Consider the following 13,797-nt stretch of genomic DNA (forward strand, 5'->3'; position numbering starts at 1 on the left):
TGTTTCTCTTTCGTTTTTTTTCCATATGGGACAGGACTGAGAGTATATGGGTGGTTTCCTTCAAAGTTAGGACAGTCGATTGTTTCTTCGCAATTGTCGGAAGCATGATTTTTTGCAGCACATTTAAAACAAGTCAGCCGACCTCGGGAACTCTGGGACCCGCGTCCAAACTGCTGGCAGTTAAAGGAGAGCCTCGGGATTGGAACAAAGTGGTCGTATTCTGACCTTTACGTACCCAGTTTCAACTGTTGATGGAATTGTGCTGATGCTGAAAGCTAGTATCAGATGTTTGTTGGGTATTTCCTGGTCATTGAATCTGATCTAATCCTCTCAACATCGATGACATTCTCTTGTCTCCATCCTTCCAAAACTTCGGAATCACCAAGATTCATTAAGTCCAGCGTCAATCACTGGGTATGCTACGAATCTATGGTAAATATTTTATCCACAGTTGCAACAAAGGCAGCATATTTTATTTTTGTATGCCTACATCCATCGTGCGTCTCGAAAAGCAACAGCAAAGCCCGTGACCTTTACGGGCCTTAGTTATTTGTCACACCTGAACACCGCAAACAATTCCTGTACAAAGAATTTTCGGCACTGAAATGTTAACTTGGAAATATAGAGATAAAGGGACCTGTATAGAACTTCGTGTAATTCTTCGTTCTAAGCCACTTTTATGGAGTTCCAATATATCCGATGTCCGGTGGAGCAGCGACCGAGCTCTGACCGCGTTTTCTTTGTTATAGCTCCGAGCCGTGGAACCGCCGCATCACCCGATGACCATGGAAGCGTCGATGTGCTAGGCCTGCGGCAGATATCTGCTCTCAGGGATCTAGGCCAAGCGAGCGGGGATGACAACGGGACGATAACACCGCGAAAGTAGGCGGCGCTTACGTCACAAACCAGGGGTTCAACGGGCTACAAAAGGACGCTCAGAAGAAGAACGCCCCGCAGTCCGGTGGAGCAGCGACCGAGCTCTGACCATGTTTTGTTTCTTATAGGTAAGAAAATTGTGCCTCAATGAGACCCACTTGCCTTAGCTTCATGCTCCACTGGACTGACTGCCGTGCTGAAATACTTTAGTATGGTAGTGTTCTAGCACTTTCGAAGAAGTTATGGCGGAACAAGAGTGTTTTGCATGCCAGAAGAAGCTTGGCAAAGAGCAGTTTTTGTTATGTTTTCGCTGTAAACATTCTTACCATCTGGGCAAGTGCTCAGGCATTCAGAAAAAAAAAAAGATTTAAAGGTATGAAACAAGGTGAGATTGACATTTGGAAATGTCAGTCATGCGCAGATGAGGAAACTGAATCTTCGGATTCAGACAGCAGCAATGCAAGCGACCAAAACCCCAAAAGCGGCAAGGAGCCTCAGCAGCCAAATGATGCGGCTCAAAAATTTGAAAGCTTGGATGAGAAATTAGCCACAGTTTTGTGCAAGTTAGATAGTGTTGATAAGAAAGTTGACAAGCAAAACATAACGACAAAATCAATAGAGAGCTTCATGGAACTGCTGTCAAAAAAGTATGATGAACTTCTTGCCAAGATCGGCTCCCAGGAAACTGAGATCTATAAACTAAAGGCACAAACCGAGGAACTTGAGAAACGGCTGACTGAAAAGGATGCTGAAATTGCTCGCATAAGAGATAGCATTGAAATTGCAGAGCTGTACTCGCACCGGAAAAATATTGAGATTCATGGCATTCCCGAATCACCAAAGGAAGACCTATTCCAGGTCTTGGTGAACCTTAGCAATAAACTTGACATTCCGGCGCCAGAACGACATTCCTTGGAAGCAGCGCACAGGTTGAAACCGCGTCAAGGCAAAATCACTCCAATTATTGTCAGATTCACCGACCAAGCAACCAAAGACCTCTGGATATCGAAAAAGAATACTCGCAGGGCTGAGAAAATATTCCTGAATGATAATCTGACCAAAATCCAAGGACACTTATTTTGGCAGACTCGACAGCTGGCGAAAGAGAAAGGGTACAAATTTGTCTGGACAAAGAACGGCAAGGCGTTGTTCAGGAAGGAAGAGGGTTCTAATGTAATTAGTGTCAATAGCGTGCCTGATCTTGCAAAAATAAACTAATGGGGTCATTTGAATCCTTCAGCGAATGGGATAAGCATATCCTTGAAACATTAGGGGAAGAAGCACTGCATGAAGAGCTAAAATTACTACACGTGAACATTCGTAGCCTGCAGAAAAATCGGGATCACTTGTGTGCGTATTTGCGAACAATGCCTGATGCAGATGTCATTGCGCTGTCTGAAATCAACATTACAGCGGAAAAGTTAAGTTTGTTTTGCCTCAGAGGCTACTCGTAATATGTCGTATGTAGGGAAAATAGGAAAGGTGTCGGTGTTTTGGTGTTTGTGAAAGATAGCTGGTTGTCATACAGTATTTAGGTAAAATTTGATAATGCCGAGCTCCTCAACTTGTCGATTAGTAAAGTGGAGACCACGTACACTCTGTGTGTTATCAATCCGCCGCCAAACTTGAATACGCACAAATATATCGAGGAACTGCAGCTTTTACTAAATAAGGATATGAACGAGAAACACCTGATTTTAGTAGGCGACGTAAATATAGATATATTCCAAGAGTCTCAAAGGACTGTAACTGATTACCTTAATGTGCTAGCTGAACATGGTTTATACAACGCAATAAATGAGTACACAAGAGAGGAATACTTGGGCTCAAAAATTTCCAAATCGTGCATTGACCACATCATCCTTCGTTTAACCAACCAGCGGTATACATCCGGAGTCGTTAAGCACAAACTGGCTGACCATTATTTTGTCATGTTAGCAGTTATGTCTGAAAAACCAATAAAGAAAGGAAAGGCTTTGGTTACAAGAACTATTATCGATAATTCAAAAGCTGACACAAAAATTAAAGATACAAACTGGGGGGCACTCTTACCGCTTGATCACTATTGAAACATTCAATAGGATTTACGAAGGTTCCACCAAAATAGTAAAGGTGATGAAGAGAAAGCCTGACAGTAAATGGATCACGCCAGATATCATAGAATTGTGCTACCTTAAGGACAAAGCATGGCAGAAAAGCAAGAAAGAACCGCACGATGTTACGAAAAGAGCAGAATACTGTTCACTAAGAAATCTGGTGACAGCGAAATTGCGACTTGCAAAACGAAGATACCTGTCACGAGAATCCTCGTTAAATAAAGACGACGTAAAGAAAACGTGGGCATTGGTAAACGACCTGATGGGCCGATCGAAACACGCATGTGTTGAAGACGTGATAAAAAGAACTTCCCCACAGTAGACACGAAAGCAATGTGTGATAAGTTCAATGACACGTTCTTCCATGCAGCGGAAAAACTAAGAGCAACAAGTCGCGATGGGCACACCGAATACAAACCTAAAGACGCATGCACGAACACAGCTTTTCTGCCAGAAATATCTGAAGTCGAATTATGGAATATCATCAAGGGTTTTAAGGAGTGGAAGCCACCGGGTTTTGATAAGGTACGTAATCGAGACCTCCGTAGTAATTTTAAGGAACTAAAAGACGTATTATTAAAAAATAATAAACGGAATATTTCAAACTGGAGATATACCGAAAGAAATGAAAATCTCTGTTGTTAGGCCAATATACAAAAACAAAAGAAAGAGTGACTGCGGAAATTACAGACCGATTTCTATCCTTTCAGCGCTTGCCCACATAATTGAAAAGCATGTAGCATCAATGCTGCTGTCATTCTGTGATCGATTTTCACTGAACAATAATGTGCAATTTGGCTTCACACAGAATAAAAATACAACTTCTTTGTTAGATGAGCTTTCCGATTACATCAACAGTTCGATAGAAAATAACCGAGTGGTCCTGGGTTTAATGTTAGATTTAACAAAAGCTTTCGATACCACAGACCATAACATTATGATAAAAAGTTGCAATATGTGGGTTTTCGGGGACACTTCATTAAGTTTTTTTTTTTTCAAGTTATTTTGCTGACAGATTTCAGTGTGCTAGGTTAGGAGAAACATATAGCAGTTTGGAGGAACTAAAATATAGAGTACCTCAGGGTTGTACGTTAGGACCCCTGCTTTTTAACATTTATGTTACAGACCTCAGCCTTCTACCATTACATTCTAAAATTTTCCAGTATGCGGACGGCAGTGCGATTACTATCGATATTGCCAACATTCATACAGGGTTCCAGCAACTACAGAGTGATATTGTTAAATTATGCGATTCGTTTCAGGAAAATTATATTTTCATAAACAAAGGAAAAACAAAGCTAATTTGTTTTAAGAATCCCCACAAAGCTATCACAATTAATTGGAGGATTTTTTTGCATTCATAAGACTGTAATTTATGCCATTGCCTACCTTTGCCACTCGAATCAACTGTAAAGTATTTAGGTGTACATTTCGATCAATGTCCTAATTGGAATAGTCACATTAAACACATATGTAAAAAGCTAAGATCAATTGCTGCCATGATGTATCACCTTCGAGGCAGAGCTCCATTTAAAGTAAAGCTTACTGTATTTAAGCCGCTAGCTGAATCTTTACTTATGTATGGCATTACATTATACGGCACTTGCTCTGAAAACAAAAAACAAGAAATTAATCGTGTAATTCGCAAAATAGTCAAGAGCGTAACCTACGGTACAGAGTTAGATAGCGCTGGTACAAGGGGAAAATATCGAGCCCAGGGTACACTACCAGTGAAAGAACTATTTATTTATGTAGTTTTGAAGAATCACTACTTCAGCAAAGAATTCAGGGTTGCCGTAAAAAAGAACGTGACATTGCGACAAACTGAGAGGTACCTGAAACCACGTGTCTACATTCACAATGGAAAAAGAACTCGGAACTACTATGTCCCTGCAGTATTTAATCAATTGAGTGATGAATTATGTACAATAAACACGAAACAAAAAATGAAGAAAGCGATCAGAAAATGGTGTGCAAGCTCAATAAACTCTTAGTAGGTAAAGCCAGTTGACTCATATGGAATTGTTTACCGGCTTTGTTTTCAACTTTTGTTTATGTTCTTGCTTCGATACCTGTGTATAATTTTGAATTCAGCAGACTCAAGAATTGAGTTGTAGTCCTGTAAGTGCATGGTGCATTTATGTATCGCTTTGATGTTTTGACTTTGTTTTGACTTTGATGTTTTTCTTGACAAAATTGTGTAATGAAAAACAGGAACTCAAAATGCTTGATATTTTTTTTTTTGGTTCATGCACTGGACGGTGTTCAGTTTATATATGCGAGAGAATGTATTAATTGTGGTAATATGAATTTAATATCCTGTTTCACCAACTGCCTGGTCATTTTACAAGCACTGCGTGCTTAGATTGTACAGGGTGAATTTGCTGGTCAAAGAACTTTGGATAAATAAATGAACGAAAATGAATGAATATACATTATCATCCAGCAGCTGCATTAGGTGCTGCTCCTATAAAGACACAACCTACATTCCAATGTTTACGAGCGGAGCAATTGAAAGAATAAAGCATAAATAAACAACTTTATCAATGCAGATACACTACAAGTAGGTCGTTGCGTGGCAATAATTTGTTAATTTTGGTCGGTGTATTTTTCTTCGTACCTGATACACTAAACTGAGAGTTTTGACAGCAGTGCATTTTTTAACTCGTTCGTCAGTTTCGCGCTGTTGGCACCATTTGCAGGTGCAGATTTTGGCAGCGCGCCAGAATCTATGTTTCTACGGGTTGAAGAGCACGCGCTGACTCGCCAACGTTCAGGAATGAGAGAGGACAGTTTGGTCAGGATGACACAAAGCTCGGTTTTCGGGCTCCCTGTGACCCGCCTCATTGTTTTGCCTTCCGGGTATCGCAGGTGGGGTACCCGGCCATTGCACCGCTCACCCTTTTATTGACCTGATTAGGTCTTCGTCATTCTTTTTGATCATGCTGCTGTCATTTATTCGTAAATGTGGCACTGTTGTTATTCCATTGTCATCATTGCGTCGTCGTCGTACAGTCGTCGTCACTCCTACTTTGCGATGCTGATGTCGTGATCGTTCTATATTGTGGTCACTCCAGCTCCGTCGTACTGTTATCGTTAGGCCATCGGCGTCACAAATTTGTCACACAGTCGTCATCAAACCATCGTTGTCATGCACTCGTTACACACGGCGTCATCCTGTTGTCCTCATAATGTCGTGATCACACTGTCGTCATTGTACTGTTGCCATATCAGGATCGTCTTCTCGCCGATGCTATGCCGTCGAAGTCATACCATGTTCGGCAGCGGGAGTGCATACCTAAAAAGCCACGAAGCACTCGAGCATCACAGAGGAGCTTAGTAGTTTAAACGAGAATGATATAAAAACATTCTCTAGACTGAATTACTATAAATGAATCAGGACCTTCAAACTCTCTAACGATTAGGCGATCTAGAGTTTGGGAACGGGAATGCCCAGCCCTCAGCAAAGCTGACTCTTACACATTCGAGTTACAGGGTCATAACCACCTTGTGAGTTTTTTTTTTCTCCCAGCACGGACCGTCATGAATGTACTATCTTCTTTGGCAGCAGCGTCATTCTCTTGATTGTGGCACTCCTTGCGTTATTTTTCTTCCTTTGGGAAAGTGCCAACGACAGCGATGAAGGTGAGCCAGCACGTGGCATCTACCCTTGAGTAAGTTTATCGCTCGACTTCGAGTTGTCGGGTGGGAAACTGCTTGTTATGCGCGTCCTCCGCGCAACAGTGCCCCACGGACATCTGCAAAAAGCGTGAGTGGAGTAAACATGCTGGCCGCATTTGTGCCGCAGAGCACGAAACACAATTTATGTCCGCCAAAGTCGAGTAAGCATGTATAAATAGTTCGACGACAATGCTCGAGGATAACCATTTATTATTATGTAAATACTGCTAATCAACCGCAAACACTGAGCGTATAGGCCATTCTTTTCTGGGAAGTTCATCAAAGAGGCGACTACGCTGAAGTACCCCAAGGTTGGAAATAGTCGCCATCACCGTACCAGTGCCAAGCGTGATGGTTTGTGTACGCCGGCTGAAGGATGACCCTCTATTTGGAGTCGACTCTCGGTGGAGCTGGATTACCGCCTTGTTCTGTTCCTGGGTGCTTTTTTTCAGCATGGCGACGATCCGAATAGGTGGCATCTTCTTCTACGGAATCGTCGAGACATTCGGGGTAACCAGGGCGGAGGCTTCATGGCCGGTGTCCCTGGCGGGTACAATCATGGTTATGGGAGGTAGGTGATGACTAGGCAACTTTCTTTTCTCAAGTCAGATTATTGTCCGAAACGTTCTCACGGCACTTATTTGATCCGTAAAGTAAACTGTAGTTTGACTATTTCGAACTGCAGCGCCAAAACTGAACACAAGAGCGGACGACGCCGACACGCAATCCCTTCCCTGTTAGCTGAAATTTTATCAGCAAAGCAAAGCTTAAAAAAATACGAGAAGTACGCACGCACTAGCCGAATATTTATTTCTTGGAAAACTACAAAACTCAAAAGAACTGCCATTTTCACAAAATATATGATTTCATTAGAAATGTGAACATCATTTGCGATTCAGATAGAAAATGTCAGCCGGGTGTAGGCGTACAAAAGCCTACCGGTAAAACACTCCTCTACTTGCTCCCTTGCCCCAACATCGCAATACCGAAACAGCACGGCAATTTGTTGAAACGCCGTGGGCGCCAACAATGCTGTACGAGGTGTGAACACGCAAGAAATTTTAGGCAGTAGCTGCACAATGAATCATCGGCTAGTTTGTCTTATGCAGTGCCAATCACAAGTAAATGTAATGCCGATCACAAGTAATCGGGATGAACTAGACGGAACAAACATTTTGATGGGCTCGACTTGGCAACCACCTGCTTTGTGCCTTTCTACTTCTTTCCGCACCAGGAAACAAACCAGACTAAATCTGTTTCTGGCTAAGAAAACCAACTGCACACGGGGATAACAGTGCAGCTGCAAGCCGCTGTTCAACGGAACCAGGGTGTTGTTTGGACATCGCGATGTCAGAAGGGAGGGAGGGAAGGCATATTTTATTGGCAAATCACCAGACGCGTGTTTTAGTCTTTTGTTCTCCTACAGCCGGCTATGATTGCCTACATCGGTTGCAAATGATGCCGTTCGCACTTCTGATGATGTTCTGTGTTTTTGTGTGTGTGTGACAATTGCGATCGGCTAATGGCGTTTCGTTTTTCTTGAAAGAAATGTTTCGCACGTAAATTCTAATATTTATTTAAACTCTCGATTCCTAATAAAATTCAGTGGAGTATAGAGATTGTATGTTTCCCTTGTCTTCTGTTGTACTCTGTTCCCTCGCGCTGCATTTCAAAAAGGTCTACTTATCCCAACTCGCCACTTTTCATTTTTGCTTTTGTTTGATAGCTATTGCCATTGAAATGTTTAACATCCTAATACTATTGACATTTCAAGTATGAGGGAACCAGCCCAGCATCGCATTCCGGTGTGATCACCATTCTTAGGAAACTTACACACTTTTCGAAGCTTTCGTCTATTCATTTGGTTACTATCGGGGCCGTTGAATTGTTACAGATAATATTTAACATAATTGATTAAGAACCACAGATTTGAAAGACTCAGGTTCCGGAATAGAAACGATGCAGGCGGGCAGGTGGTTCCAGTCTGAGCTGATCTTGGGGAGGAAAGAATACAAATACTTATTACTTCTGCAATTTCGAGTGCCTGCTTTGAATCGGTGATTAATGCACGATGACGCGTAATTTGGAGTAGTGAAGAGACTTTGTTGCAGTGATTCGTCTGCATAATATATCTTGTGGAAAGTGGAAAGCCTCAAAAGATGACGCCACATGGAAAGATCTTGAAGGCATAAGGTTCTTTTCATAAGTGTGACACTAGATGCACGAGAGTAGTTATTCAAAATGCAACTGGTAGAATGATTCTGAACAGGCTCTAAAGTATTCATCAATGCGTTATGCTACGGTCCCATACGGAATACGCATATTAGATATTAGTTCGAACGACAGTTTTATACAGACGTAATTTCAAGGCGACCGGAGAAAGTGAAAAATTATGGCCAAGAAAATAAGCACGCAATTAGCATTCTTAGATATGTGTTCGATGTGGGTTTTCTATGGGAGGTCACTACTGATGTGTACGTCAAGGTACTCATATACAGAATATACAGAGACAAACTTTTACGCAATATGTATAATTCTGTTCTGTACTTGCAGTATATTACAAGTGTTGTATGTTTTGGCTGTTCAGAATATCTGACTTTATAATGCATACGTGTACTGAACTCATGCACAACACTTTGCGTTTCATGTACTGTTGGACAGTATATTTTTATTCATCCAGTCTTCTACTGAGTGTCACATTGTGTGTCGCTATGGTCCCTTTTTACGCAAATTTGTTTCCTTTGTCGAGAGACAAGGAGTAGCATTTGCCACGATAAAGGCGCCAACCTCTCCTAATATTCATTTCAAGAGAAAAAAAATAACATACGGATGCGAGTGAGCTTTGGAATGAAGTCGAGTTACGTTCATTGCTCTGCATTTGGATATATTTAGTTGCATGAACCAAGTGTCTAACCATGGAGAAATTCTATTCTTGTAATTCTGAAAAATATTACTATCAGATGGCTTAGAAATTTTGCTGTATATAACACAGTCGTCAGCGGACAGCCTGATGGATGATCTTACGCAAGCATGGCCGCTGTCTTGTACGCGTTCGAAAAGCCGACGTTCGGTTTCTCCTGACGCTATTGTCCTAGGCCACGTCTATATCGCGACCTATGCCAATCTAGGCGAATCGCGTGAAGCGAAACCGAACGTTGGCTTTTCGAACGCGTACAAGCGAGCGGCTCAAGAAGATTAATAATATAGCTTAGGAAGAGGAGAGTTCCCCGGACAGATTCTTTGGGAACGCCCGATGTGACTGATGAAAGATTAGAGTTATGGTCCTTAACTGTCTAGTACCAAGTGCGATCACGTGCAAATCATTCAATCCATTTGAATACGGCATCATTTATGCTTAGTTTACGAAGTTTAAAAAGCAGCAGAGTATGAGACACAGTATGAAATACTTTAGCGAGATCAATGAGTGTACAATCAACGACGGAGGAACGATGCACAGCTGCAAAAATGTCATTAGTAAAAGCGATTAACTGCGTTTCACAAAAATGATTTCTTCAAAAAACCATACTAATTGTCTCTAAAAGAAAAGAAATTGTATTCAAGGCGACTGACGAGAGTAGAATGGATAATATGTTTAAGCAATTTGCGTAGAATAGATGTTAATTATATGGCACTGTAATTTAAAGGAATGCAAACATCACCAGTCTCGTGTGCTGGAACCAACTTGGCTACCTTCCAGTCATCGGGGAGCGTGCCTGTCTGCAAATATTGGGTAAAACTATAGGATAGCTTAAGGAAAAAGTAAGTATTGGTGTGTTTCAACGACTTGTTAATACCGTCGTCAACACCAGCGCAGGATGATATATTAGCGTTTTCGTCGAGTTTAGAAGTTCCCTCCAAGTCAATGATGATATCACCCATCAATGGGAATTCGAGGGAAGGTACGTCGGGAAGGGTGACCGCAGTATTTGTTGTGAAACATGGAGAAAATGTGTTATTTAATAGTGCGCAAGATTCGTTTGGTGGAACCGGGGCACTGGGGTTACTTTTCAGTATGATGCTTTGTATAGATATAGAGATCTATCTATCTATCTATCTATCTATCTATCTATCTATCTATCTATCTATCTATCTATCTATCTATCTATCTATCTATCTATCTATCTATCTATCTATCTATCTATCTGTCTATCTATCTAGTCTGCTACGCCAACCAGTCGCCCAAGTTGCCTACCAGCTTGGGCGACTGGGCTCCTATCCTACAATACTTACTTGTAAGCACGACGAGATAACTACAAACTGTATGGTTTACACCCGTGAGCAAAAGTATACGGACCACAGGGATCCAAAAAAAAAAATTATTTGTAATTAACATGCATAAACTCAAATTGACGAGTACACTTGAAAGTTCGCAAAGCCAAGCCTGGACTGCAGTCCTCAATTTCAAGCTGCATTCGCAGGCAGACGAAAAAATCGGCTTTATCGCGCAATCCCTGGTCCGTATACTTTTGCTCACGGGTGTACATAACGCCATGAATCAGCACACGGGCTCTACACGCTACGGTTGAGCAGTTGCAGTCAGAAGCGACAATCCAGAAACAGACATGGTGTCCTTAAGCAGTGATCGGCAAAATCTGGTGTCCATAACAGAAACAGTTCCACCGACTTCAACAACAGCGACTGTAGCGGCACCTTCAACCTTACCTTAGCCGGTAGGAAACGAGGACTTGGGTATTTAGAAAGATGCGCAGTTCTTGCCTCTGGAGCGGCGTAGCCTAGGTTCCCTCGTCGTTGGATACGGGCCGCCGACACATGGGTGAATGCCACCGGTGAAGCAGGGATGGTGAGCCCCACTGGTCGAAGCGAAAACGATCAGTCCGACTGCGATTTGGCGGTAGGTCTGATGGAGTGTAATGTGGATTAGGCTCGGACGGCTGAAGACGCACCCGTAGATCACTGTCAGTTCATTGTGCCAGTGTGGTTCAGTGTAGTAGATAATTGTGCACGTGGCGGCAGAACCTTGCGACATATCCGGCATACCTACATGAAAAGCATATATGCACCGACTGCCGTGCGTGCGCCCCGGTTCGCAACTGGAAGGCTGACCCAGGCGACGGGAGTAGGAGGGCGACGCACCGGCTGCTGAAAAGATGGCATCGGCTCTTGGCTGGTCCTTGCAGCTGCCGCTGCATAAGTGAGCGAAGCGGCCAAAAGCGGCTGCTGGCGAGCAACAGCAGTGCATCAGTGACTTCCCTATGAATGAGATTACATAGAGTGGATTACAAAGGACTGGCCGGTAACATGGTGAAGGGAACGAGGGCAGCTGTCGTGCGACTTTGTCGCGAACAAAGGCATTGATCTGCGTGATCAGCGACACTTGGTCGGAACCAATAGCCAGGCTTGACATCGACACATCGCTTGTAAAAGGAGGCCTCGTCAAGGTTCGCTGCTTCCGTAGCTCGTCGTAGCTCTGACATAAGGGTAATAACGTCAACAACTCTGTTCGGGTTATTGGCCAGTAGCATTTGGAAGGCGTCGTCATCAATTCCTTTCATGGAGCTCTATTCTCGACACGCACGGTGGGTGCACGGCCGCCATTTTCTGCCACGTTGACTCTCTGACTGGCTGTCGAGAGGACACGTGTATTGAAATTTGTGTCGGCAAGCGGAAGTGTTGCGAAATGCAATCTTGCGTTTTCTACAAGAAGACGAAACGTGACGTGGAGCTGCAAACTTTCTCAACTGATACTTTTTTCTGGTCCTTGGCAACTATATTGCGACGTTAGCGCTATAAAAAGAAAGTGAGCGGTAGCACGCAGAATCCCGTGCCATACAACAGCAATTTCGGGAATATGTGGTGGCTGTCTAAGATAGCCGTTATGTCAGCTTGCTGGTTGGCTGAAGGAATATCCCATGAGGAGCGTCACAGGAAGGGCCCTTTCATAAACGTCAATTTGACATTGCGTGACGTTGCGCTGGTCTTGAATTGCAGAGATTTCCCGCCATAATTTCTGGTGATACAAGCATCGAAAAAGGAAAAAGTTAGGAGAGAGTATTACGTCACGCAGCCAGCCTTGGCAAGCGAACGCTCCGTGAAACCTATACCTTTGTTCAGTGGTGGCCCAACACATGACATCGTACGTCGCGATCACGGAGCAAGAATCGATATTTGCTGAAGCATTGGGTTCCCACTGGCTATGCCTGTAGTTATTTTTCGCTGCCCGCTTCTTCTGCGGCCCTGCTGTGGCTCTGCCTTCAGAGCGGAAACACTAAAACCAACCGCGCACTTTGACGTGCAATCATGTGTTGGGCCTCAAGGTATGGCTTGAATCGCGTTGCGCAATGCCCCCTCCTGATGTTTTCCTTCCTTCATGGCCACGAACCGCGCGATTTGTGCTAATGAGCAGCTACACGCAATGGTAGCCAAGAGGCATGCGTATCGGCGCGTTTTCCTTGTCGTTTGGACCCATGAAAATATTTTGTTCATAAGGCGTGCTCATAGCATTTGCATCCTGCCGGGTGGCCTTGGCATTTGTGATTTGGCCCATCATTTCTCAAAAGAAGCATTTACTAAAAATAATACAGGTTGAACAATGCAAACCTTCGGTGACGTTTTCAACCATTCACTGCTGCGTCTCTATTGTAATCAAGGTTAATTACTCTTCGCATCATCACAAGTTATGACAATGGCGGATTTTTAATTTATAAAAAAAAATGTACGAAAAGACAAGATGCTTCCTACCGTGGTGCGAGTAATGAGCAAAGTGAACAGGAGATGGAAGCGCCGGCACTTGCATCGCGCAAGCGAGTAGCTCTGGTGCGCGCAACGCTATCAGCGATATTCGGCCGCTTGTCAGCCAGACGAGTCGGGCTAGGTCACTTGCACTTCACGAGATAGCGATAAGGCGGCCAAGAACGAACGCTCTTCACCACCGGTAGGTCGCGTATGTTGTCTCATGGCAGGAAACAAGTGCGTTGGCGCCAATATACGACGGCCCATTCCGTCTCTCTGGGACACGCAACGTAGCTAATAGGCGCTTTTAGTACTGCGTACGTAGCGTACGCAGATCACTACTTATGCAAAGTGCGCATGTGCAGAACGCAACACGATCGGTACGTGATGCGTACGCGGCTGCTGCGAACGCACGCATACGATTCTTGCGTGCGTATGTAGGGAGCCTTGCGTG

General features: G+C 43.5%; 1 protein-coding gene across 2 annotated transcripts in view; it reads left to right on the forward strand.

Moving 5' to 3' along the window:
• Positions 1-6,655: 6,655 nt before the first annotated feature.
• Positions 6,656-13,797, forward strand: part of LOC126526161 (monocarboxylate transporter 12-like) — a 33,363-nt gene continuing 26,221 nt past the window's right edge. Inside the window, exon 1 of one of the 2 annotated variants that reach the window (XM_050174109.3) lies at positions 6,656-7,224. In XM_050174109.3, coding sequence (XP_050030066.2) covers positions 7,005-7,224 — 220 coding nt within the window. In that variant the 5' untranslated portion in view covers positions 6,656-7,004. The remainder of the gene's footprint in view (positions 7,225-13,797) is intronic. The other variant, XM_055068010.2, reaches the window with a different exon arrangement.

Source organism: Dermacentor andersoni, chromosome 8 (assembly GCF_023375885.2).
Source record: "Dermacentor andersoni chromosome 8, qqDerAnde1_hic_scaffold, whole genome shotgun sequence".
Classification (NCBI taxonomy): domain Eukaryota; kingdom Metazoa; phylum Arthropoda; class Arachnida; order Ixodida; family Ixodidae; genus Dermacentor; species Dermacentor andersoni.